Source organism: Protomyctophum parallelum (assembly GCF_964188405.1).
Source record: "Protomyctophum parallelum genome assembly, chromosome: 1".
Classification (NCBI taxonomy): domain Eukaryota; kingdom Metazoa; phylum Chordata; class Actinopteri; order Myctophiformes; family Myctophidae; genus Protomyctophum; species Protomyctophum parallelum.
This window is the reverse complement of record NC_139697.1, coordinates 79973891-80001834: the sequence shown is the minus strand read 5'-3', so window position 1 is coordinate 80001834 and position 27944 is coordinate 79973891. Positions and strand designations below refer to the sequence as shown.

Here is a 27944-nt window from a genome sequence, read left to right as displayed (position 1 = left end):
TATAATATTTGCCTCTGAGATGTTGTGGAGTAGAAATGTACAGAAATTTTTAAATACTCCAGTAAAGTAAAAAATACCTCACAATTGTATCCAAAGAAGTTATAGCCTACAAGATACATTAGTTAATTTCCACCACTGATTAAAACAAATGTATTCTATTCTAAATAAAGGCTCATTGGGGGTTTAAAACATTGCTATTGACATTCATATCGTTTTATTTGTGGTACAGAAAAATATGGCTTCATTCTTTGCTGAAAATGAAAGGGATGTGCCTCTCCTAAAGCTATTTTCCCCATTCTTCTTTCCAATCACAACCACCAGGTGGCGCATTGACCCGTAGGCTAAGCATCGGTGTATCAAACAATAAATCTATACAGCCTGCTGTAACATTGTTTCCTCAAGTCTTATCAGTCGGGACGCAGACAGTGCCCACACCAGGCCCACACCCCAAGTCCTGCATTTAGATTTTCTTCAAAGGACTTTTTTATTTGCAGGGGGTTCTTTCTTTCTTTCTCTGGGTCTGGGAGAAAATTCCCCGATCACGACACGCACAGCGGATGCCATTATTACTACATGGGCGCACCGGGAGAGAGAAGGCAACCAACAGCTGTGATTGCGTGAGAGAGAGAGGCTGCAGTCTCTCCAGTCGTTCAGGAATGGGTCCAACTAAAATGTTGGGCTGCTTCACAGCTGAAGAGCCGCTGCTGCCGCTATGGATACCCGAAGAACAGGCTGATAGGATTGAATAGCGACACTTAGCCTACCTCTGTTTTAAATCGTAAAAACAAAACAAAGAGGCAACTCAAAAACAGCACTATTAAGAATAAGAACCAAAATAATAACTTTAAAAAATATATTATTAAGAGAATAATGTTTCGTGCGCTCGCATTGCCAATCAAAGCGGAGCGCAGTCGGACCAAGGAGCGCCTGGAGGCGAGCTTGGCCGGCCTCTGTGAGCTGGAGCTCCTGAAACAGAGGCAGGAATGTCTGGTGCTGGGCGCGCTGTGCCTCGGGGACTACTCCTCCATGCACGGCGGGCCCACGGGGATGATGACCGGCTCGCCAGGCTGCACGGCGTGGGGAGAGCTCAGCTGCCGCCTCGGGCTCGGGGGGGACCACCCGTCCGCCGTCTGGGGAGAGCTGCGGAGCGTCGCGGGGCGCTGCGCTCCGGACGCACCGAGCGGCGGCGCGTCGGCGGCGGACGAGAACGGTCTCATCAGCAGGCGTCAGCCGGTAAGAGGAGAAAGCGCAAGGAATTGATAGAATGTTGTAGCAGTCTAGACTGAGGGTTCCCAAAGAAACGCGATCCCCCCAAACTATTTATCATAATTTTTAACTGGGGAGCCCTCCACCCACCTTGACAAGCACTTGGAATTACATTTTGACTGAACTGCAAATTGTGGAAAATAGCCGTAGATCGCCAATATGTTTGGCTCTTTCTTAAGTATTTTATTTGGACAATTTGGTAGACAACCATGCGCTCCAAGATTGGGTACAGTGGGCTTGTTGTGTGCGCCCTTGTGCATGTGCAAAAATGTGGATGTTGTGAGTTGTTATTCTGTACCGCTTGAGTTACAGATACAAAACAAAACAAAATAAACACTGTTGCGTTCATTTAAAAGTAAACCGTGGTTACCGTGTGCACACGGAGTGTTGTTCTATTTAAAAAAAAACAAGGCAACGTTTTGGTGAATTCGGGGCTTATTTATACGATTCCAGGGAAATTGAGGGAATCCAGGCAAACGTTGAATGTATGAACACTGAGTACAGTAGGCTTACTGTAAGCTCAGGGTTCACACTCTCACCACCACCACAAGCCATGAAGCCAAATTGTCTGCACTCAGTGCACTGAAGTGAACGTTTATGTTGTGATCATGTCCAACAGGTTTGAGGCCTCAACGCCCGATCTATTTGAAACATGACACCCCAAAGCTGATTGCTGCTGCTGCTGACTCTTGAATTCTGAATCAGGGACTTAACTTCAGCAGTTTGTGACATTCCTAAACGTCCTTGCCACCAGCAATGACAACGCACGCACACACACGTACGTGCACTCTGTCAGCATGCATTTTGCATTATTCAGTAGTGCGGGGTTTGAAAACTTTGTCTTGTCATCATGGATTGGACCAACTAATGTCATTAGGCGATTGCCCAATAGCCCGGCCCATTAAGTATAAATGATCAAAACGTTAGTTTAATTAAACAGAAACTGTTCCAGGGGACCCCCCCCCCCCAGTGGTCTCTGAGGGGGTTCCAGAGGTTCCCCAGCAACATTAGTTAATACTAGCAGTTCACTGTTCAACCAATTTAACCCCATTGCAAGTTGCAATATCTTGTTTCAAAACATTTTAACAACTCAAATTGTCCCTCCCTCAAAACATTTTAAGATGGGGTTCCACTCCACGGCCAAACACCATATGCATAATTCCTTTGGGGGTCCTTGACATGAAGAAGTTTGATAACCAGATTACTATATCAAACTATTAATTTTGGCAGGGGACACCTGGAGGCCCCCCGGGGGTCCCCGGGGACTTCAGAAACCTGCTCTGCAGTAGCTGCAGACTCTATCCTTGGCAGACTATTGAGAACAGCTGCAGCTTGCCTGGGTTTAAGACACAGGCTGTGTGCGTTGCAAGTACACTACTATTGTTTATAAGTGTGTGTGTTGAACAGCACAGCTGGTTAAAACTGCAAATAGGCCACAATCTATCCTAGTGTGTGTGTGTGTGTGTGTGTGTGTGTGTGTGTGTGTGTTGGGTGTGTGTGTCTATGTGTCAGCGTGCGTGCCTGCGTGTGCTCGCTTGTATCATGCATGCTTGTTCACTTACAAACTGTGTTCTTGTGTTGCAAAAGTCAAGAGAAAGTGACATAGGCTTTCTAGGAGAGTGTGACTGTGTGTGCGTGTGTATGTGTGTGTGTGTGTGTGTGTGTGTGTGTGTGATTAACTCTGTCTGTCTGTGTGTTTACATGAGTGAGAGAGCCAGACACCGAGAGTTAAATAGACAGAGAGAGAGAGAGATTGAGTTAGAAAGAGTGTTTATTTGCTAGTTGCTGCAGCGCGGCTGACAGCCATGTGACAGCAGATAGCAGCTGGAGCAGCACTCCAGTCCAGTCTGTCTGCTCCCCTGTCGTCTGACTGACGCATTCATTACGTTAAAAATGCATAATCCATGCTGTCGTCGGGCAGAAACCTCTGACCTCTTCTTGACCTCGATTATCTCCATAATTTATTCTAACTTTTTGTGATTTTCTTCTTCTCGTAAATTAACACCCCGCTTGATCACACTACGTCGTCGCACGAAAGCATCAAAAGTAGCAGATCTGCAAGCTCGAAAGAGAGCACGAAGATGAGCTTGTGACTAAATAACTACATTGGATCCTTTGTGTGGGTTCGGCATACAAGGATTTCACCTGGGGGCGCCCGCTGGCCAAGTGGTCCAGGCGCATGCCACATAATAGGCTTTTGCCTGACAGCACGTTGCATGTTTGAGTCCCGGTCATGACGACCTTTGCTGCGTGTCTCTCCCCTTCTCTATCTCCCTCTTTCCTGTCAGTCTTCGCTAGATACTATCAATAAAAGGAAGGAAAGAAAAAAAGAAACAACATAATAATAATAACTAATAATAATAATCGCCATCATCATAATGGTATTGTGGTTTTAACCTATCCTTATTAGTGATTGCTTGTAGTGCCATCTGTGAATGTGATGCAAAGGTCATTGAGGCCAGTGGATGCTGTTTATCACTAGTGACACGCAACGAGAGAAACAGGCAGGGCAGATTGACGAGTGTCTCTGAGGACACACAGGATGACATCTGAGAGACAGAGAGTGTGTGTGTGTGTGTCTGCGTGCATACGCTATCCATAGCTTTGTACTGCAAAAGCCCCCAAAAGGAGATCTTTGCAGCTGTGTATAACCATGATGTGTCACCAGCCCAGCAGTATACGCACACGGACGCATGTGTGCGTGTACACACGCACACACGCACGGACACAGGCACGCATGCAAGCACACACTTATACAGAGAGAGGGGGGCAACAACTCTAATGTATGTCTCCCTTGTGCCTCACACCTCATTGTGTTGTGTAAACACTCCAGTGTGTTCATAGCCCTAGTGTGTGTGTAAAGACCTAGCGAGAGGAAGAGGAGAGGGGCTTTGTTGACGTTCGCCCCCTGTGGGGTCTGTGGCGTCTCCTGGTCCTGGGCACAAATGATAGTGAACAACTAAAAAGGTTTCTTCTTTTCAGTGCTGAGCAGTGTTGTGGTGATAGGGGTCTGAATAATATAAATTCACTTAGTCACCCATTGGAAACTGGGACGAAAGTGAAAAAGCGTGTTTATTTGTTTGTAAACACACAGCAGTGACACAACAGACAGACGCCATAGTCTCCAAAAGACCCTCCTCCTCCTCTGCTGCTGTTTGTCTGAAGTCCCACAGAGCTACAGTACACACAACTCTTTAACCACTTTAACCCTCTGTGGGCAGCACTGAGGCAGTGTCGATTCCGTCGGCTAAAACCATGACGAAAAATGTTTGTCGACTACCCTTTAGCACTGACGAAAAAACTAAATGAAAACTAAGCTATGGTGACTAAATCTGAGACTAAATATATTGACAACTTTGTTAACAAATATAAACTAGTATAGACTATAACGTTAGGGAGTGACCAGTGGAGAAGCGGTTCAGTAGATTGAGTAGAACTAAAAGACATTACATTTTATGTACTGTAGCGGATCAGACAGCGGAAGCTTTTAAAAATAGTTAAAGGCAAAATTCAATAGAGGTCTATATTGAATTTCGCTTGTAACACGATTCAAAAGGATGTCCACTGTGCCAAGAGCAACATTAACAGGCTAGAATAGATGAAAGCTAGCATATGGCTGGAACTAGAGGATGACATAATTTCTGGATTCCCGCGGGATGGGATTAAAATTTCATTAATCCTGGGATTGGGACAGGACAGGATTGAAAAGTCAAGCTGGCGGGAGTGGGAATGACAATGACATCAATTAGCCTCATTATAGTACCACAGATTAACTGTTCCGAGTGCCATGCAGTAAAGGCCATCGGGATCGAGAGTTGAACCTGCAGCACACTGCCAGACTCGGGCTACCGGCCAAGGTGCCTGGACCACTGAGCCACGGCCCAGGCCAATGGGAGTGGGATGGGACAGGAGTCATCCTACCAGGAGTGGGATGGGATGGGATTTATTTTTACTTTGGCCCGGGATTGGGACGGGATGGGATTTCTTCTGTGGGAGTGGGATGGGGCGGTAATCCACTCCTGTGTCAGTCTCTAGCTGGAACGTGTACAGGCAATGTGCACATTGTAAATCCCTCAATATGAAATGTTCATCTGCAATTTTCTGTATTGTATTAAATTTCTGTCGGATTGTGCATTTATACTTAAAAATCTTATATTTTTAAAAGTCTTAAAAATATGTAATATTTGATAGCCACATTGCCACAGTCTCAAAGCCCATACATGGTTTTGGCTTTATCTTATCTTTATGTGTGTCAAATTGGACAAAGATATTGTATTGGTATATGTATAATACAACATATCATATTGTGAGTTACCAATGCACATCCCCAGCACTCACACATTAGAGTTTGGTAAACAAATTGGAGAATGGGGTCCAGGTCAACATTTTTGCTGCTGCTGAACAGTACACATTTTTGCCTCGCTGTCATAAGTTGTGGATAATGTCAGTGTAATGGGGTAAAATATGAAATTATCTATAATTATAGTCACGCTTAATGTAACTATTGCCAATAAAAATTAAGCTTGGTCTACGAGGAATTTATGAGGAATTGAATTGAATTTTGTGTTCCCACAAAACCGAACATCTCCATCAGCTGAACCGCAGGTCCCTGAGGTCAGTTCAGTTAAATGAATATGAAATACATGACGTCCACAATTAGAATGTGGCTAATGTATTTAGCAGTTTTCTTGTCAACAATATTTACAGTTACCCTAAGTTTATAGCTGGCCGGCTGGTCCAGCCAAAAAAATTCAATCAGGGCCAAAGAAAGGAAGTCTGTGTGCCTTTACTGCCTAATTTATTAAAAAAAAGAAAAAAAAATAGGCCTTAAGGGCCTTTCAAACGTGAAATGATTTAACGCGCCTATATTTAGTTTTCAATGCGACCTGCGTTTTAGCGCGGAGCACTGGGGAGCAGTCGCGGTTGCGACAACGCGGTTGCGACAACGCAGCGCGGTCCCGTGAATTTGTTGCGTGCGTGCTCATTTCATGCACACGCTGGCGACTCACCAGAACTGGATTCGGTTTAGCTTTTTTGAGTGGTGCAACCACTCCTACAACCAGGAATGTCTGGGTGTGTGTATGATGTATCCGTCATGAGCATGAGTGGTGTGCGCATGCGTGAAACCAGCAATGGCCAGCAATGTCCGTGTGGGGTAATGCTGCATGCGTGCATTTATTAATACCAGTAGGGGGTGCAAGAAACAGAGAGAGAGAGAGAGAGAGAGAGAGAGAGAGAGAGGAATTGCACTACTCGGTTCACACAGGTGTGATTCTTTTTTTACGCTTGCATTGTTGCGCCCCTCTTGAGCAGACGTGGAGGAGACCTGTCGAGGCTGTCGTTGATCCAGGCAACAACGCCTGCGTTCCTCGCTTCCCGTTTGAAAGGCCCTTTAACTGTCAAGTCGCTTTTATTTATAATAATATATTTAATGAGTGCAAACTGCTTTCCATTTGAGGCAGATGGATTAACAATACAAGTACGAATGAAAGGAATGAGGAGTATGAGCTAAAAGCAGGACTAAGAGGACACACAGATAAGACAAATAAAAGCACAAGAACAGAAAGCCCGATAGGATCCGTATTAAACCCTTTAAACCCCTGTGATTTGTTTCTGCCACAGCCGCTGATATTTACACACTCTGTCAGTATGCGTCATCTTGCCAGTTATCGGTTCATCCCTGCTTTTGTGTCTGCCAGACAGTGCCAGACAAGCCCTCTCCCAGTTATTCATTTGTGGGAATTCAACTGTAACAGGTCATCAGGCAGCAAAATGATCTCCCTCCGGTCTATTCCTGTGGGAAGGTCATGAGCACTTCTATTGTACAAATCAATATATCTTTTGGGGGAAGGATCATTCCTTCTATAATTGATAGAGGCAGGCCTACATTGGTGAAATCTGAGGCTAATCTCTCTACCAAATGAATACTCGACTGGCCTCAGAGATAAACCACTGTCTGCAAATGGAGCCTGACTGATATGCCAAAATTGTGGCTCTGATGCTGACCATTTGTTCTTAACCATCGATTACCAATGTTTTGTCAAGTGCAAAACTTTAGAATCAATTTAAAAAACATACATTTTATTAATGTTTCTATTTGAGAACATTTAACTTATATGTAACTTACTGTATATAGATACAAAATAAACATATTTCTTTTTCCTACCACTTAAAAAAATCTTCTCCAAAATAGCCAAACCAGCTCACAATGCTTTGCATTATTGCGCATTATTCAGCTTTTTGGGGAAAATGTTTGAACATTTTTTAAATTTGCAGTGCCACGTACAGTAACAGCTGTGCAAAGCCTCCATAACCTCAGGGTGAAACCCAAGCAGGCGCTCTGTAGACGTGTAGTTTTATGACAGGTCATCATCAGAAGGCGCAACATCAAGGGCAGTACTCGCATTGCAATGCACGCAGAGCCACACAGGGAACCATACTTGGCCAAGTGTACAGTCCCAGTCAAGTCTGGCAGAGGCTGCCGTCTGGTGAGCCGTGTGCGCGTGGGTGTGCGTGCGACGTGCGTGCGTGCACACTTGTATTATAATTGCGAGGGCCAAATGTCCAGTTGTCCACACAACACAAGTATAGTACAATTTGAGAAATAGACATTGCGAGCACAATTTCCCTGGTCATATGGTTGTTTTGTGGTTAAAACTAAAAGGTTTGGGGAGTTAGATTTACAGTTAGGAAAAGATTCAGTTTGGGGTTAGGGCTTAGAGGTAAGGGTTATAGTTTTCCTATTTTACACTGTCACACACAGAAAACTAGCGAATCTACAAGCTTGCGTGTTGCATTGTGTAGCCTATTGAGGCTATTTTCAGCCATTTTCAATGCTATAATAAGTTGTTGATGTCCTCACAAGTATTGCAATTGAAATGTGTTTGTGTGTGCGTAAGTGTGAGCGAGTGACAGGGTGTGTGTGTGTGTGTGTGTGTGTGTGTGTGTGTGTGCGTTTGTGTGTGAGAGAGAGAGCAGGTAATGGGTTAAATAACTGATTGCAGGAAATAAAGGCAAAGCTCTAAGCTCTTACCTTCAATCGTTGTAGTTTTCAATAATTTCAAAGCGTACTCGTGTGTCTTGGTAGTATGTTCTCCATGCTTTCCAAACTCTCTCCTGTCTAACCCTGTATCACTTGTTTGAACGTTTCCCATCCATCTTCTCCACTCTTCTGTATTCCCAAATGTCAGAAATGTTTGCATAATGCAGAAAAGGCACAACAGTGAAAATGTGTATTAACCAATATGGACAAGCCGCTAGTACACAGACAATGATCATATCACATATTTACAACTAGAAGTAAACAGAAGCACTCATGTCTCCAGTCCGTGGCTCCACCATAGATTAAAATCAGTCTGTGCAAACACAAAGCTAGTTTAATTGAGGGATAAAACGTTTCAATAACACAAAAGAGCAAATCCATTTGTGCTGAATCAAAGCATGTGTTTCCACACCCAGCTGCAAATGCAGTGCCGTCATGCCGCAATCAGTTTATCCTCGCAGGCCTCATTTCACAGAAGAACTGGTGGTGCCGACTGAGAGGCAGAGAAATTAAATCCACTGGTACAAGAAACTGATTATGGTCCAAGATATAATTATGCAACAAAATGATGTTAGAGAGAGTCTGTGTTTGTTGACAGGAATGCACCTCAGTCAATCCAGCCTTTGTGTGAGAACCAGGGTCATGGTGTCCCATTGTCATCGTTGAATGTACACAGTGTCAGTCCGAGTGTCATTCAGAGTGTCCGTTTCATTCCAGGCCTGCATATCATCGCCTCGGGCAGTTCAAACCGGAGTGAATATTATCTTTGTCAGCCCACAAGGGAGAATTGCCCTTTAGTTATGGGCAGCACTAAGCACCACCCTGAAAAAAGATGTTTCTTTTTATGTTTGTGCCCTATCTACAAGCTCACAGCATGTCAAAAATAGGAGATCTACGTTATGTAATTTCTTCTGTGAACACTCAAAATTGTCCATCCATTGTCAATGGCATTTAATGTTTGTGTAGGACAAAGTTTGTGCACACACACCAAAAGCTGGACATAGCTTCAATAAAAAGCCTGGGCGAAGTACCCAGGAAATGTGGCATAGGAGTGGGACTGTGGGAGTAAACCTTGTATTTTCCTAACCAATCAGAGTGCAGAGGGGCGTCGGTCCAAATTTGGTGACATTAGTGTTCTCTGCTGTATTCTCCCGGGGAGGGGGGGCGGGAAGGAACATAGCTCAGGTACTTTCAGGCTGCTTTGTGCCACGCTGCTATTTTTGGGGATTTCTTTTTTCTTCCAAATGTTGAAAAGTGTGAGAACTAGTGATTTAGAAGGCAGTTGTAGCATCGGCCTCAGCTAGTCTCTCATGGTTGAACTAGTGATTTAGAAGGCAGTTGTAGCATCGGCCTCAGCTAGTCTATCATGGTTGAACTAGTGATTTAGAAGGCAGTTGTAGCATCGGCCTCAGCTAGTCTCTCATGGTTGAACTAGTGATTTAGAAGGCAGTTGTAGCATCGGCCTCAGCTAGTCTCTCATGGTTAAACTAGTGATTTAGAAGGCAGTTGTAGCATCGGCCTCAGCTAGTCTCTCATGGTTGAACTAGTGATTTAGAAGGCAGTTGTAGCATCGGCCTCAGCTAGTCTCTCATGGTTGAACTAGTGATTTAGAAGGCAGTTGTAGCATCGGCCTCAGCTAGTCTCTCATGGTTGAACTAGTGATTTAGAAGGCAGTTGTAGCATCGGCCTCAGCTAGTCTATCATGGTTGAAGTTCATTCAACATTCTGTGCCCGCTACAGTACAGACTCCTAGCCAGATGTTGAGTTGAGTCGAACTTGTCGGTGGCCCAGAAGCGTAATTTCAAGAACTAGGGGGAGGCAAAAAATAAGTTACCATTTCTAAAATAGCAAAAAGAGAAAAAATAGGGATGCCCACATTGAAAGTGGAATGATAGCATACAATAAAATAAATTAAATCTAAATTATAACACGTGTCACATGTAGATGGACGGGCATCGATTGCGACGAAACCAGATTAATCTGCAATAAGAAATTCAGAGTCGGAGACAATCACAATATGCATATAAAATAACTGAATATAAGGTTACATGTGAACACTAGGGGGTGGCAATTGCCATCCCCTGATGCCCCAAATGAGGGCCCTGTGGTGGTCTCGTGAGCGGATCAGCTGAGGGTGTTTATTACGTGGGTTATGTACACTAGATGCATGGCCTTTCGCCTTTGTAGACTGATCCCTACAGAAGCTCTGATTGTACAGTATGAAGGCTGATTGCAGGGTGTGATACTGTACTGTAACACCTATAGGGCCTCAATGCTACTGTTATATACAGTATACGTGTGTGTGTGTGTGCGCGCGCATACACTAAATCACTATGTGCATGTGTACTGTGAGCTTGTGTATGCATGGATTCATGAAGGCGTGCAAGCCTAGTCTACATGTATGTTACTGTGCACGACATGTGTGTGTGTGTGTGTGTGTGTGTGTGTGTACTGAATTTATTTAAGTATAACTTTGAGGTACTTTTACTCAAGTAAATTTTGAATTCTGGACTGGCAGTAGTAGGTCTATTCTATTGATACTTGTATTTAAGTAATATATATGTGTGTGTGTGTGTGTGTGTGTGTGTGTGTGTGTGTGTGTGTGTGTGTGTGTGTGCGTGTGTGCGTCTGTGCGTGTGTGTGTGTGTGCGTGTGTGTGTGTGTGTGTGTGTTTGCGTGTTTATGTGTAGGGGAAACAAGCCATCATTCAGGCGGTGTGGTCTCACATAAGTAGCCCCTAAACCCACACACAGACCCTTTCATCCAGCGCAGGCTTGACATTAGCCAAGTTCAGCTTCAGACACACACAAGGATCACTGCACACCCACATGCACACACATACACACACACGCAATAATAAGGCCAGGCTTTGCATGCCTTTTCCCAAGAGTCTTTCTGCAGATGTTGCATAATACAGCAGAGGAAAAAGACATTTGTTGACTATCATTCAAATTGAGTTTGAACATACATTCAGCGCTGATAAATACAGACTTTAGGGAGGCATGTAGCCATGAAATGCTTCTATTCAGCTATTTGTGTTACTGTAGAATCACATTGGCACATGCGAGCTAAACAAAGCCGGGTTGCCGTGGCATTATTGGCATATCCTTTCAACTTGACTTACTTTCAATGCAAAGCTGCCCTCAAGGCTGAAGTGTACTTCAACCAATCGTTCTCATTCTAGGTTCAACCACGTCTTGAACCCTAGATAAAAATAGCCGCTCTAGATTGGCTATTTTCTGTGGAGATATTTGGGCTCGACGGGACAAAAGGGAGACGACCAAGTGAACAAAGTAGATGAACTGTGACGTAGAACATTGATGACACTTGATGGCTTCATCATCATACATGACCATCCAACATAAAAGGCGCCACTCACTTCACACAAGTGTGATTCCTTTCTCTCTTGAGACCCATCTTGAGACCCATTCGTCCATGTAATCAACTCTATGATGTCATCTCATGATCTCATTTCTGTCAACGCCATACTGTATAAGCACCCTGCCTCAGGTATTTACACAGTTCACGTAAACGTAACCCAACATAATATTATTATTACGGATTATTAATACTATACTAACATCAATAATGCCGAGAGGAGGCAGAGGCCACACATCCAGGATGTCCCCCCGTCCAGCCAGGCAGACAGCACGCCCCCCAACCCGTGCCCCAGCCACGACCCAGGGCTCTCAGTCAGGCCTGGCCCCCCCCGGTGCAGCGCCCACATGGCAGCCCGGCCTGGCCGCCCAGATGGCGACTACAGCTGCTGGTGTGGCACTGGGCTCCAGTGTGGGCCACGGCATGGGCCATGCCATGACTGGAGCATTCAGTGGAGGAGGAGGAGGAGGGGAACAATCTGACGTCACCTACCAGGAGCCTCACCAGGCCCAGCCCACGTACCAGCAGCAGCAACAGGCCCAACAGGCCGCATGCTCCTATGAGCTCCAGCAGTTCACTGAGTGTGCTTTGAGTCAAACCGACTACAAGCTCTGTGAGGGCTTTAGTCAGGTGCTCAAACAGTGCAGGTTCGCAAATGGACTGTCGTGAAGGGAGAGGAGACTAAAGCTGGACGCATACCGCACCTTTAGGTGATCACCTTTATATAGGTGTTGATGTGGTTTAGTAAAAATGATGTGAATCATAGGTCAGCCAAGAGCGCCAATAATAAGAACCAAAGGAAAAAGTCATAAAAGTTATCCTTGGCAGTGAACGCAATTGTGGGGGAAAAACCTACTGACCGACCTCATACGTGTCTGAGGTCATAGACACAGGCCCAAGCCCACAGAGCGGCTCTGACCTCATACGTGTCTGAGGTCATAGACACAGGCCCAAGCCCACAGAGCGGCTCTGACCTCATACGTGTCTGAGGTCATAGACACAGGCCCAAGCCCACAGAGCGGCTCTGACCTCATACGTGTCTGAGGTCACAGACACAGGCCCAAGCCCCCAGAGTGGCTGGCCCTACTACTGGTCAAAGCTGGAACTGCAGGCGGACATTCTTTTGCCCGTGCATGCGCTGCAGCACAAGTTAACCCCGCGCAGCTACGAAGCACTTGTTTCTACACTATTCCGGGCAGCTCACCCCCCGTGCAATGTTTTGAAACAAGTGACTAATAATTCAATAATTAAAAACAAAATGTAGGATACCAAAAATAAAGGGATCCATAGAAATGTGTCCACTACCCACAAGTGGGTCCCGACCCAGACACAAAGTGGTCTAGATAGAAGACAGACGCACAGAGATTTCACACATTTATAATAATAATAAAAACTGATTTCTCCCTTTTGTAGAGTTAATGTGCTGAAAACCTCAGACAATCAGTAGCTCTGTACAGAAGCACCCCGTAGAATTATGATTACGTGGAACGTGGCCAAGATGGAACACACAAGATGGAACACACTCCATGACCATTCCTTTGAAGCAGAAAGAAGAATGTTCTAGTAGCAAGCAAAGGCCTGGCTGAGCCGTGGCTAATTGAGGCCAACTGTGCAGAGGCCTTGATAGTATGCTAATATGTTTGATAATTGGTTAAGATGTGTATGATAATAAATTTATATGTTTGGCGCAACACTATTTTGTGACAAAGTGTTGGTTTCGTCAACTAAAACTATGATGAAAAATGTTCGTCGACTACCTTTTTACCCAACAAAAACTAAATAAAAGCTAAGCTACATATGATGACTAAAACTAAGACTAAATATATTGACAATTTTGTCAACAAATTAAACTTAGACTAAAATGTGGATGGGATCCTTGCACACACAATGTCCCACAGCCCACACACACCCTCTCCTTCTAGCATGTGTCTGCTTGTGCTTGCGTCGTCAGTGACTTGCGTTTGTTCGCCTGTGTTGTGTTTGTTGCTCGTGTGTCTTGTGATACCTCATGATCATGTAGGACAGTGGTTTTAAAAAATGAAACCAAATGGACCCCTATGGGTCCATTTTGTTCCATTGTATGCTCTCAACAGTTACATTATCGTATTGAAAACCATTATGGGTCCATTTCGTTCCATTTTATGCTCTCAACAGTTCAATTATTGTATTGAAAACCGTTATGGGTCCATTTGGTTTCATTTTATGCTCTCAACAGTTAAATTATTGTATTGAAAACCACTGTCCTACATGTTGAGCATTAGGCCTACTTAATTTACAAGAAGTCTACACAATTACTAGATTTAGAATTATTAGAATTATTAGAATGTAGAACAATTGTTATTTTGATCAATGTTTGGTACCAACATCAATACAGCATGGAATTGTGGACAAAATCTTATCCAATGATAACAACATATTCAGAGTCTTGGGTCTGAGAGGCTAAATGTCATTAAATGGTGGTCTGTGGCTCATGCTGAATAAATAATGGACCTTGATATGAAAAGAGTTGAAAACCACTGATGTAGGAAATGGCTTAGCGGACCACCAGCTGCCTGCCATGTTGACGCAGTTGATCATGTTTAGCAAACTTTCTACATTCTCAAACAGACTCAAGGACCCCCAAATTGATACATATATTTGGCCATAGCACAAAGTGACGGGCTGTGAGCTTGTACTAGATCTGCTATTTCTTTAAGAGTGGTTAAGATGATTGTTAAGATGGTTTGTTTTACAGATTGAACCCCACATATACGTCTCTGTCTCATAGACCATTCTCCCTCTGCATCACTTGTACAGTAGAATCACTCAATGTAGAACAAAACGCTGTATCCATGTCCTCAAAAAAGGTAAATTATTCCACACAGGGACTGCCACAGAGACAGACAGCCTTTTCAAAGTGCTCACTGGTCCGTCTAAAAGTCAGACCTTGTGGAATGGTCAGTAGCATGACACAGCATGACATATTTTCCAGTGTTCTGCACCAACGCACATCCATGGATGACTGTATATTCAGATCTGGATCCAAGTGGGAGGATGGAATACTCTGACTAAGTCATTGTTACAATAGGTTACAAGAGGATGGGGAGAAGTAAAGGTCACATTAGTCCAGATGTCAGATTAATTCAGCTGGGTGGGTAGACTATTGCAGTGGCGTGGAATCAAGCAACTTACAGTATACTGTCTGGGATGCACCCAAAAACCTGAATAGATGTAAAAATGATCCCCAGACGTATAATGTCTAAGTATGAATTTGCTCATCTTCTCGTTATGTGTTATAGTTCAGTATGTAAGAAAGCAGATTCTACCCTTTGAAAAAGGAGCATAGCCCACAATAGCCTGGTAGACCGTAGAACTCACAGTTCATTCTGCCACCGGGATGGCCTACCAGGCTAAGACCACAAGGCTTTGTTAGCCAAAGCTCATTTTATACTATACAATAACAGTGGTCACACAAACTAGCTGTTGTAAAGGATCCGAGTGAAATCATTAGCCATCAGTAGTCCAGTAAAAAAGAGTTGGGATGGGTTTCCGGAAGAGTTGTACAACAACTAAATGTCATCTGCCATGCTGTATTAATTAAACATCGTTGGTGATGTGCAACTAGGCTAATGTGCAGTGACTTGACATTAATTTATTTTGGTGATTAACAAGACAAACATGCCCCAGAGTGTGTGAACAGCATAGTGTATAAGTCATTGATATGTGTTGCCTGGCCCGGTTGACATGAACATAAAAGGGAATTATTTTGAGAATAATTTGGCAAAAACACTTTGAATAAAAATGGTGGAATCAGTCCAAAACCACAACAAAGAAAGACCCCCCCTCTTCCCCCCGACCCAAGAGAGACAGTCCATTTTAGATAATACAGTCTCTTTCAGGTGGAAACCTCATATGTCCAAAACTGTTACTTTTTTCAAATTAAAAATGATCAAAACCTGGATAACCCTCAAAACTCACCACTTCACGCCGCGCTTCGACCTTGCAGATCTGCTACTTTTGATCATTTGGTGTGATGTGCGAGTGTCACACCATAATGGCAAGAGGGGCATTCATTTACAATAAAACACAAAAAGCTAAAACATGGAGATGGGAGGTTTCTGCCCGGCAGCGACGATACCCTAATTAGATCCAGGTTCTGCTGGCTTTCCATCAAGCTTTTGTCTGTTCTCCTACAGTCATGTAAGTAAGTAGGTCTCATCTGTGAAAAGAAACAGCCCTCCACCTTCCCCTTCTCCATGTTTGGGCACATTTTGTGAATCAGACTTGCGTGCCAAACCTTCGTAGTTAAAATGCCAGACCCAATCCTGCCATTTCCCCCCACAGGTTATATCTTTTGTAATTCCACATATTCATACTTGCATGCATATAGGTTTACAAATAGGCTACGTTATAATGACAACTACAGCTTGAAGCAAAGCCGGTAAATTATGTCCAACTAGTTACTAATGGCAACCCTACTATCTAATAATAGTCAGTGGCTATGTCCAGACATATGAGAGTTTGTGACTAACCGTGTTAAGAGCCTGATTTATCCTTGGTCGTGCACTGAAGATAACCGATCTACAAGCACACAGCAAGTACAACTGCTGTACAAGAACAACTGTTAAGAGTTTGTAGATCAGCTATGTTTGGTGTACGACACCGTCACGCAACCAAGTATAACTCGGGCGTAAGAGGCATTCAGGGAGAGCCTCGGCACTCTGTTGCTGAAATGTGAAACATGTGAGCTGTTCTGTAGAAATCATCTGACCCACCGTCTGTCACTACAGATGATGGCATGCAGTCTGTCTGGGCATTTCTGATATTCTTCACATTTTTCTGTCAGATTCTCTCTGTATTTCAGTCCATTTTGTTGGTCTATTAGTGTTGCATTCTTGGTTTCATGGATGGAACAATTGGATCGGGAACGGGGAAGGATTCACTTTAAATCTACTTTGATCTCCTCCTGTCAAAGCAGCAGCACTATGTAACGTTCCTCTTCTACCCCAGGATTTGACCCCGGTTTCCTGCTCAAGTGCTGACATTCTAATACAGCTTGCCAGTGCTTGCTCAGGGGATAAATTGAATCTTGACCTTCAGGTCAAAATTTGTGTCAGATCTTGTGTCTAGGTGAGACATGACCTTTGACATGATCTAAATGTCTCAATAGAAGAGCAGGGAGACAACATACAAGTTATACAACCACCCCAATTATATACGTTATATTTTATTAACAAACTCTACCATACAGATTGGACAAGATGAGAATGTATTCATTAAAAAGTTACATAGTGAGGGTTTAAAGGCTTTTCCTAATTTGAATATTCAGTGTGATGAGGGTATGGCTTGATGTTCACACAGCTCAAACTCTCCCTAGCTTATTCTCCATTTTGTATTTTACTTATTATTATGATTAGTGTAATATCACTTTGGTATTTGGTGTGTATTGTGGTCTTTGTACAGTACAATATTTTTTGCTCATTTGAACAATTTTCATGAAATGCTATTCAAATCAAATCAAATGTCTGTGTGTGTGTGTGTGTGTGTGTGTGTGTGTGTGTGTGTGTGTGTGTGTGTGTGTGTGTGTGTGTGTGTGTGTGTTTGTGTATGTGCGCGCGTGCATGCATGTGTGGGAGGAATGGTACAGTATGTTATTGTTGCAGTGTTTTGTTAATAAGTGCTTGTGGTCGTATGTGTCTGTGAATGTGAATGTTGTTAGTCTCCGTGTCTGCTCCCTGGTCCCAGCAGGACTAGCTGTTTTAGAAGCATTTTCAGCAGGAACATTTTGCCATATTTGAAAACTGTAACTTTTCAGGATTCGAAATAATAGCCAAAGTAAGAGATCGACAAGCTCAAAAAGCGTCGCTTTGCGCTGCGTGTAGAGCTTACGGATCTGCTACTTTTGATGCTTTGGGTGTGACGCTGTATGTGCTGTGGCTGTGGTATGATAAAGTAGGGCATTCATTTACGGGAAAATAAATAAAAATAAAAATATGGAGATAAGAGGTTTGGGCCCGACAGAGACGATATGTAAACTCCAGACGCATGCATGGTAATGGACACAGTATGTGCACATTTCAACAGTGCCAAAAGGACAGTAGAAAAAAAAAATAATCACTCTCCATTTTGGTCATGTCAGGCTGACATCTTAAATCCGTTTTGTGACAAAGTATAAAATAAGGAATAAAATAAACAGCTGTGAGTTTTACTCACTTACTTTTTATAATTCGTTTTTATATTGTATGTATTTTTGTGTTTATTGAGGTGGTTAATTGATACGTTTATACAGAATCTTTCTTCTTTAATATTAGCTTAATTGTGAGCTTGTAAAAAGTTTGGGAACCACAAGATATTCTAATGTCTCTCTGTCTCTCTCTCTCTCTCTTCCAGGGCAGTCTCCAGTGTACCCCCTGGGGGCTACTAGCCTCCCTGGAGCAGCAGGTGTCAGAGCTGAGGGTGAACCAAGCAGAAACCAAGGTGTCAGAGCTGAGGGCGAACCAAGCAGAAACCAAGCCAGTGGAGAGTCCTGCGGAACCAGTCGACTGTCACCTCAGTTCAGGTCAGCCTCAGCCTGCAGGTGAACAACAGTGAAAGTATTCCCATCTTGTAGAGCAGCTATTTTCAGTTTGGGGATTTGAGAGTGGGGAAAAAAGGAGGGGTCCCCCGGTCAACGGAAGTATAGAGAGCTTAAGTACTTAAAGTGGATCCTTTGTATATCTCAGGCTCAGCCCCACGTTTACACCCCCTGGACATAGTATTGAAAATACAAAACACTTATGAGTACACAAACAAGTTTGGACCATCAGACATTTTTACGGTCGGTGCGTGCTTTTTGAAATTATTTTAATTATTTAACAGAAGTCAATTGGGGTCAGAATTGGCTGAAACCTATAGATCTGGTCCATACTAGCATTGGAAGGACTTCTCCTTAACGCTAGGGGACTTTCGAGCCTCTGCGCACGCTTCACATGCTGCACAGCCTCTCGTCGTCAGTAAAAAAATAAAAAGTACACTTTTCGCTACTTACCAAAACAAAGATGGTTTTGTGGAGTTGAAAGCCTACTTTCCTTAGTGGGAACACTGATCCCTCCACCTCACGTCTGAAACACTCTGATCCCTCCACCTCACGTCTAAAATACACTCTGATCCCCCACCTCACATCTAAAATACACTCTGATCCCCCACCTCACATCTAAAATACACTCTGATTCCTCCACCCCACGTCTAAAATACACTCTGATCCCTCCACCTCACGTCTAAAACACACTCTGATCCCTCCACCTCACGTCTAAAACACACTCTGATCCCTCCACCTCACGTCTAAAACACACTCTGATTCCTCCACCCCATGTCTAAAATACACTCTGATCCCTCCACCCCACGTCTAAAACACACTCTGATCCCTCCACCTCACGTCTAAAACACACTCTGATCCCTCCACCCCACGTCTAAAATACACTCTGATCCCTCCACCCCACGTCTAAAACACACTCTGATCCCTCCACCTCACGTCTAAAACACACTCTGATCCCTCCACCCCACGTCTAAAATACACTCTGATCCCTCCACCCCACGTCTAAAATACACTCTGATCCCTCCACCCCACGTCTAAAATACACTCTGATCCCTCCACCCCACGTCTAAAACACACTCTGATCCCTCCACCTCATGTCTAAAATACACTTTTTGGCCAAAAATGTAAATCCACCGGCCGTCCCCATGTGGATCCCGAGATTCAGGGGGTTTTTTGGGCAATTTTTGTTACTCCAAAAAACACTTACATTTACCCTAACCGAGTCAATCAGAAATTTGACCTTGTATTTTTGAATGTGTTTTTTAATACATCCTCCGCTGCCTCCGCCTCCTCTGCCTTATCTATGAGCAGCATTGCATTGCTTTGTCTTGATCGACACTAAGTAAGGGATGTTGTCCAGTGAGCTGTTCATTATTGCAACATAAAAGCTAACGTGGTGATGTAGGAGCAGAGTTCCTGTTACGGCCCCTGAAGGGCTTTATTTTCCAATAATGACCGGCTCACTGTACAATATCACGCTTATTACATTGCTGCTCACAAACAAAAGTCAATATTTTGAAACAAAATATTCATAATACATTTTTTATTAGCTTAGAGGTTTGAGATACAAGCTTCTGCTGCCATAACAACGTCGACAGACTAGGCAGGGCGGTCGTCTGTTAAGAGCAGCAGTCTGTTGTTCAGAAATGACAGACCGCAGAGTGCCTCAACTGACCTATCAGAGCCTTATAATAATTGTACTAATGCATTTGTGAACACGGAATGTGGTGTCCACCCCTAGAGACCGAGGAGGGAGCCACAGTGATCCTATGCTTCAGTTGCACCCAAACGCTAAGCCATCTGACTCAGTTGCTATGAAGACCAAAACATTGTTTTTAGATCAGCAGGGATGTGGTTTGGTGCCTGGCAGGAGCGAAAGCAGTGAAATAAATTCACTCTATGTCTTTAATAAAGGCCAAAGAGCCCTCTTTATCACTGCAAGCTCTGCAGTTTAATACAAGTCTTATCCTTTCCCAGCCCATACTTCACGTTTATGTTGCAGCCGAGGCACAAAATGGTACGCCTTGTCAAGACAGTATAACATTTTTCACGCACACGCACTGGAGGAGGTTACTAGAAATATTTGAAGCTGTAGAGTTATCGCAGATTGTTAACCGGTGCCTCTCTGCTATAGGCAAAAATTCAACCAATCATCATGCCACAGAACTGACAGAACCCAATGCAGATGATGCACTGAAATGTCGCATGGCGATAAATAAACCTCATGCCACGGTGCAGTAAGATGTCGCATGGCCATAACTAAACCTCATGCCACGGTGCAGTAAGAGTCTGGCCCTGCCAGGCTACATCTCAACCTGTGGGGGTCCCCACATGATTTATTTGGGGGTCCCCAGATGACATTAAAGTGACAATTTAAGGACTTTTAATCAGTAAGAAAAAAATGATAATGAAAAAAGTCCATTACTGCATCAAAAGTAATCAACAAACAATATACTATAAAAACTGATCGAACATTCAGGAAGTTCAAATAATATGAGAAAGAGCCAAACATTGTGAAAATAGCCGATTCACAAGCTCACAACTCAACTCCTACAATTCCAATTGCTTGTCAGGGTGGGCGGTCTCCAGTTCCAATATGATTCTTTTGGGGGTGACGGCCTGAAAAGGTTGAGAACCACTGGTGTACTGTAAGCTTTGAATCATGAGTGGGCTTTAACCAAACAAATGGTGTGTTTGTATCTGAGATATCTGCGTGATACCAAAACCATTGGAAAGACCACCGCATCGCGGGGTGAACTTGTAGGTCGGTGATTTGTCTGCGTGCGACACTGTCGTGCAAACAAGTATGAATCAGGCTTATAGGTGCCAAGTGTTAATTCTAGGATATCTGCCAAAATGTCAGCCCCCAAACATTCCATTCCATATAAATCCCCTTTTAATGACATTCTTCTGGGGGGAAAGAGACAGAACCGAGTTCAGTGATATTTGCCGTTTCGTCCAAATACCAAATTCGTACTGAAATACAAAAAGGAAGATGATCAACATATGGAATGTTATTGTGTACATCATGGTAGGTCGCATTTATTGCAGTCCCTCTGTCTCCTGACCACATTCCCCATTGTGTGGAGTCATGCACACACACACACACGCACACGCACACGCGACTGTTTACATTTTGAGGAGGTGGCAGCTGGGTAGCAAAGACAACTGTCTTTTTCAAGCTGGCTTTCCTGGTGGCACATTGATTTATGATGCATATCTTCCATAGCATGTTTCACTGTATTTACAAGCAATGCCATTTGAGTTGACTTCGCCGTCGTGCCAAAACGCCACTCTCCACATTCCTTTCCACTAGAACGGTTTGATCTTTTGACGGGACTCCACGGCAGGAATAGAGATACAAATGTACCACTTTAACCACGTGAACCCCCTGTCCCCATTCTGGGCATGTCCTATTAGCCGAACATTTGTCGAAAATAGCAGATGTGAGCTTTTGGCAAATATATTTGGTGTGTAGAGGTAAAAAGTAGGGTATAGTATAGACCAGCGTCGTTTCCAAACTGGGGGTTGGAACCAGGGGTCACCAACATCTCCGTACACGGACAAATGTGTCCGTGACAAAGACTTGGTCTTGTCCGTGGCAAATGTTTGATTTTGTTTTACACACCATTACAATGTTCTTATTTTGATCATAAAACCCACCCAGGTTTTCTTCAGAATATGTATGACAATAACTATGGCACACAAAGTCCACTAGTAGCCTAGTAATAGTGGTTCTCAAATGTTTTATTTGCAAAGAACCCACTTAACTCAGAGCTGTTCGAATGGAACAAAATAGATCCATAAGGGTATTCTCAGTATTCTTAATATTAGAATACTGATATATTGATTGATTTCAGCTGTTACAATTTCAGCTTAATGACTTCTATTTAAAAAAAAATGTCTTTTTTATGTCCAATGTATTTGTATTTAGTTCATGAAGTTAACATATTATAACTAAATGCTTTTGAAATTAAATACATTTTGACTTTTCAGGATTACAATAAAAAAATAGCCAAAAAAAATCTGGATTTCAATTCTTTTTTAAAGAAATGCCGATCTACAAGATCAAAACACGTAGCAGTGAGACACATTTTGAGCTTGTAGATTGTCTATTTTTTGCTACAACAGTAATATAAAATGCGGCCCTCTGGAGTGAGTGAGACATGGCCAAAGCATTTCCAGGGGTCCCCAGCCAAAAACGTTGAGAACCCCGCTATAGACCCTGGTCAATGAAGCTGTATAGCGTGGTTAAGTGATCCTTAAGGGTAGTTCATCCTGTCATTCATGTCAATGTCTAGTTCATTGTTTAGTAGACATTGTGCCTGCTCAATTAACCATTTCTGTAGTGTAGTGAACCTTTTCTTGGTGTAGGGTCCTAAGGAATACACAGTCTGTAAACACAGCTCTGTCTGTGAGATACAGCCACAAAAGAAGGCAGCAAAAAAACCCTATGTGGTACATAATCATGAACATGTTAAATAAATAATGAAGTAAGTGAATCGTGTGGTAGGCTACTGTAGCCTGTAGTTATACTTGAATATAAGCAGACAAAGTAAGCTTGTGTTGGCACAGTAGTAGGCGACCAATAATTTGCAGCCGGTACTTAACTGTTCTAGAGCAAGGGTTCCGCGCGACCCCCCAAAATAATCATATTTGTGGGGACTTGGAATAGCGAACTACAAGCTTACAACGCCTCACACTCTTAACAAAAATCATTGCAGTGGTTTGATGCACTCCTTGAATAGCACAAGACCACCTAAGTATCAGACGGCTACACCAATAATATAAGGCTTATAAGCTTCTTCACTAGAGCAGCCATTCATATATTTGTATGAAACGTGAACAGTTGAGTGCTATTTTTGACGTTCTTTAAATCATACTAATCATGTTCTTCATCTTCCAGAGGACTGTATGTCCAGGCGAGATGGAGCTCCTGAAACTTGTCACCGCTCGGCGCTTCCTCGTTCACCGTCAGCCACCTTCCACTCCCCAGAGGTCATCGCTGCAGCAGCAGGGGACACGAAGGCAGGGGAAACCTTGCCCTGGGACGCTAACTTGACGGCCGACGGCATAGCAAAACTGGGAGACGCCGAAAGCGCAGAACCCACCGAGGAGGACTATCAGCAAGCCCAACGGATAGAAGTGTATATATCTGGTTTAGTCCATCGCCGCCCCGCACCCCAACGCCCCTCTAAGCCGCGCACCAGCCTGGCGCACGACACCCGAGCCATCAACGTGACCAGGCAGAGCAGCTTATGCCGCAAGGATCCGGACCAGCATACACCCGTGCAGGCGTCCAGCCAAGCGATGCCTGAGCTGCATGCTGCACCCCAAGGTTCGGAAGCACCCCTCCTTCAGGCTTGCCATAGCCTGGATCAGGAGCGTTATCTGGGGACAGGTTTTCCTGAAGAGCCCCCTGTGCCCTACCACCATGTTCAGCATCAGCAGGGCCTCTACCCGAGACCCAGGCAGCCTTCCATGGCTAGCACTCAATGCTCAACCCCCCTGGACTATCCGTCGTGTAGAGTCCTGCAGGATTCCAGCAACAGTGAGCCCGACTCTCCCCAGCACTTCCACCTGTACCCTTCACCCCCGCCGCATCCACTGCCATACACACCGCCGTCCTCTGAAGAGCAGCTGGTCAACGCCGAGTACATCCCCGCCCAGCCGTGCCGGGCCTCCACCAGATCGTCCGCCCATCCCCATTCCAACTCCCTCAGGGGCTCCGCTGGGCTCAAGCCCAGCCCTAGCAGAAGCACGTACTCCCCAGAAAGGGCCGGCCACCATCACGATCAGCAGCAGCCGCCCGCAGCCGCACAGGTCCAACACTCCAGATCCAGGGGGGGCCCCAAGAAATGTCGCGCCAGCGATGACAGAGGGGGCGCCGCCAGGAAGCCGGGAAAGAAGGCCTGTCGCTCCCAGTCGGAGAACAGCCTCCAGAGAGTCCCGGAGCGGAAGTACAACACGGTGGAGAGAGACGGCGGGAGTGGCAGCGGTGGAGGGGGAACCCGAGGGAGTCAGCCCAGGGGGAAGAAGCCACCGCAGGGAAGCGGCAGCTACCGCCGCTGGAGGTCAACCCTGGAGCTCAGCCAAGACGAGGCCGACCAGCAACCTGTGCAGGCTCAACCGCCGCCAACCGTGGCTCCCGCCCAAAGGGACCATGGCGGCGCCCGGCGTACGCGCAAATCTCGGCCTGTGCCGCCTCCGGCGTATGCCTACGCCCCACACGGCAACCACCACCACCACCCTCACTACCACCAGCACATCGAGTACCAGCTGGAGAGGGAGCAGGCGCCGCTGTGCCAGCCAGACAACAGCTACGCCCACCTCGGACAGGGCGAGTCCGAGTCCAGCCTGAGCGAGGCCGACTCCCCAGATTCCAGCTCCTTGTCCAGTGACTCGGACGAGAGCGGGGGCCTTGTCTGGCCCCAGCAGCTGCCTCCCCAGCTCTCCCCTCCTACGCCCCCGTCCCAATCCGCCGGGGCCCCACTGCAACCCAAGGCTTTTGTCAAGATTAAGGCCTCGCATGCCCTCAAAAAGAAGATCCTGCGCTTTCGCACTGGCTCCCTGAAAGTAATGACCACTGTGTAGAAGTTGAATCGGTACTGTATCAATTGGTACGACCGGAGACGGTACGAAAGACGAAAGGATTATGGGTTGTATTGCTTTTGTGGGCCCCATTCTAAATGGCTTACATCATGGACAAGTAGTGGAGCTGCTGTAATGAGTAGTAGACTACAGTGAACAGTGAATGATATTTGTATATAAAATAATTTGTACATATGCAGTAAATACTATGATCCAAGTCTACAGTGTTCCCAGGACGATGTGTCCGTAAATGGAAGCCTTTTTTGCTGGTTATGGTAAAACGTTGATGTTGTGGTGAAATAATACTATATAATAATAATAATAATAATGAACACACACGGTAATGATTGAAGCTAAAGGTACCACATTGATTACTGCTATATTTTGGCAGGAGGTCTCCTATGAAATGGCATTCTTGAAGTGTTATTGAAGTGTCCTCATTGTCAGTATTAGCAACACGCCCCCCCCCCCCCTCCCTCCATTTCACACCTCTCAACCTGATAAGTTTACTTTATTAAAAGTTTGCAGGAGAAAGTACAGTAACGTACAATTCAATAGAAGGGCTGCTAAGAGGTTTTAAACCCAAGAAGGCATATGACTCGTTTCCATTGGGGTCTTTCATACTCAATTCATCCAAATCTCCCAGACCCTAACGCAGCGGTGGAAGAAGTACTTCAATTAAAGTTAAAGTAAAAGTCCTGTATTCTACCTGAGTAAAAGTACAAACGTATTGGTATCAAAATATAGCCTACTTAAAGTACCACAAGTATTATTATTTTTAAATAAAAAAATAGACAATCTACAAGATCACAGTGAGCTTGTAGATTGGCTATTTTCGAATAGCCAAAATATATATAAGGGCATATAAAATCGAGTCCAGTAGCTATAGTAACTATAGTTTTCAAATAATTGCAGTGGAGTAAAATGTACAATATTTGCCTCTGAGATGTAGTGAATAGAAGCAAAAGATAAAAGAAAAAAATCTCAAATATTAAAAGTACTTTAATAGTGTTACTTAAGTACAGTACTTGAGTAACTAGTATGTTACTTAATCTTACTTTCCACCACTGCCATAGTCAGAAGAGGAACACACACACACACACACCCGTGAGCAGCTGGGACAATAAGCCTCTTTGTTTAAGGTGCTAAGAAGTAAGAGGGACGTTTCCAATCCATGTAACTGCATGTCTTCCTCTGGAGGAAGATGCAGTAGCATCGAAACGTCCATCTTACTGCTTACTTAGCACCTTCATAAAGAGGCTTACAATTCCACCAGCTCAGGGCAGGGTCGTCAATATGTCCGTACAATTCCACCAGCTCAGGGCAGGGTCGTCAATATGTCCGTACATGGACAAATGTGACCGTGGCAAAGACTTGGGCTTGGCCATGGCAAATTTGATATTTGTACACTCTCATTGTTACAGGCCTGTTATGAACATTCAATGCCATCTCTTTATTTGTTTCTGGCAATACTCATTTTGTGTCCGTGGCAAAAATGGAATTTTGACATTAATGTCCACCACAAGCAAGACGATGACCCGTGCCCAGCTGCTCGTGTGTGTGTGTGTGTTCTTCTACATTGGATGCTGTTGTGTGTCCCGCTTCTGTGTCGCACCGGCCTTCACCTGAGGCATGCCGGAACCCTTTCTTTTGACATCATTTGTCCATTATAAGACCTGAGGCCAATTCTACAAAATGCCTTCTACGTAAATCAGTTCCTCTCAAACAAACCTTTTTGTGCCAAGGACCCCCCAAAATGATATGTGTTCGACTGCGGACCTCCCTCGGCTCCGTCTGAAAATATTTTGTGACAGGGACCCCCAGAAGAGAAGATGTTAGTTGAAAAATAGCAGATGTACAAGCTCGCAGCACAAAGTGAGCTTGCTTAACTTTTTTTTATAGCCCCTCTCCCCTGTCAATCTCAATTTTAGTCATAAGGGAAATCCCCCCCCCCCCCCCAAATGCTTATAGCGTGTGTCGATTTGTAAGATCTACTATCTTTGCTATTCATCGTATGATGAAGTATAGGCCTATTAGGACTTAAGTGGTTAATGTTACTGTGAACTGTGACTCCCTATTTTATTGGCTTATGTATACTTGTTAAAAGGTTAAAGGTTTCACCTTTAAAAGACAGTGATCAATTGAACCATCTAATGGACAATCCCAGTCTAATCTATTACTATTGAACAGCCCTTTAAAGAGTATGGTCTGCCACTCTGTACTGGTGGGATCAAACTCATATGTATGAATGTAGTCTGTCTGTACATTGAAGAAAGTGCAGGAGGAGTTGTATACAGCTTGTAACAGTAGCCTGAGCAGTGGAAATAAATGCATGGTTCAATCATTAAGACCTGAGGCTGATTTTACAAAATGCTTTCTAGAACCAGTAGTATTTTTTTCCAAAAATGTTCAAAAATAGAAGATGTACAAGTTCGCAGCATAAATCAGTGCTATTGAACACCCTTTACGTCTGTGTGTTCTTTCGAAAATATTGAATCAATAAAAAGTAGTAAAAAGTGCTTCGGACAAGCTCTTAACTCCATTGGACCGTCAAACTGTCTGCTAAAGCAGCTAACTCCACCACCTCTCCCCGTCTCATGGAAGTAATTGACAATATCACAACACCAACTTTGATGAGGCAGTATTGCTTTGTTTTCAAAATAATAATAATCAGGGTTTAAATGTTGCCAGAAAACATGGTTTTCATGTGGTTTCACATGAGGAAACGTTTGGTGTTTTTCTAGTAAAAGCTTCAGCAAAAGATGTGATTATACGTTTGCAGAATTCATACCATTCTTTAACATGGGTGGAAAGGTCACAACATACACACAATGGACTTGAGTGTATATAGTATATAGACAGTTATTCCACAAATTACAGTTCCCCCCCACTGTTTCTTTGTTTTGTTTTTATGTTTGTAATACTGTACACATGTGTGGACTAACAAGTAATTACTTGTTTAAAGAGTTTATTTAATTTGTACATGGTCACTTTCATTAACTGACAGTATTACGGTGCACAAGCCAACCTTACAGTTAGCTTCTCTTTTATACAAGTTTTGCCTGTCCAAATGCAGCATACAATGTTTTGTTTCAATAAAAATGCCAAAGACTT

The 27944-nt window shown here is 44.1% G+C and overlaps 1 protein-coding gene across 2 annotated transcripts; it reads left to right on the top strand.

The window, feature by feature from the left end:
- Position 1: 1 nt before the first annotated feature.
- Positions 2 to 27944, top strand: LOC310858562 (uncharacterized protein). Of its 2 annotated transcripts, none has more exons than XM_083764729.1 (3): positions 2 to 1233; positions 18056 to 18224; positions 23146 to 27944. In XM_083764729.1, the coding sequence occupies exons 1-3, from the start codon at positions 871 to 873 to the stop codon at positions 24831 to 24833; spliced, it is 2220 nt and encodes a 739-aa protein (XP_083620855.1). In that variant the 5' UTR covers positions 2 to 870; the 3' UTR covers positions 24834 to 27944. The 2 variants fall into 2 exon arrangements, with proteins under 2 accessions (XP_083620855.1, XP_083620854.1); XM_083764728.1 differs by having other exon boundaries at positions 18056 to 18242.

Bases quoted from the DNA above. Each gene is read 5' to 3' on its own strand.
- LOC310858562 (XM_083764728.1), top strand. From the start codon at position 871: ATGTTTCGTGCGCTCGCATTGCCAATCAAAGCGGAGCGCAGTCGGACC. The intron at 1,234-18,055 runs GTAAGAGGAGAA...TCTCTCTTCCAG, and splicing joins TCATCAGCAGGCGTCAGCCG to GGCAGTCTCCAGTGTACCCC. The intron at 18,243-23,145 runs GTGAACAACAGT...TTCATCTTCCAG, and splicing joins AGGTCAGCCTCAGCCTGCAG to AGGACTGTATGTCCAGGCGA.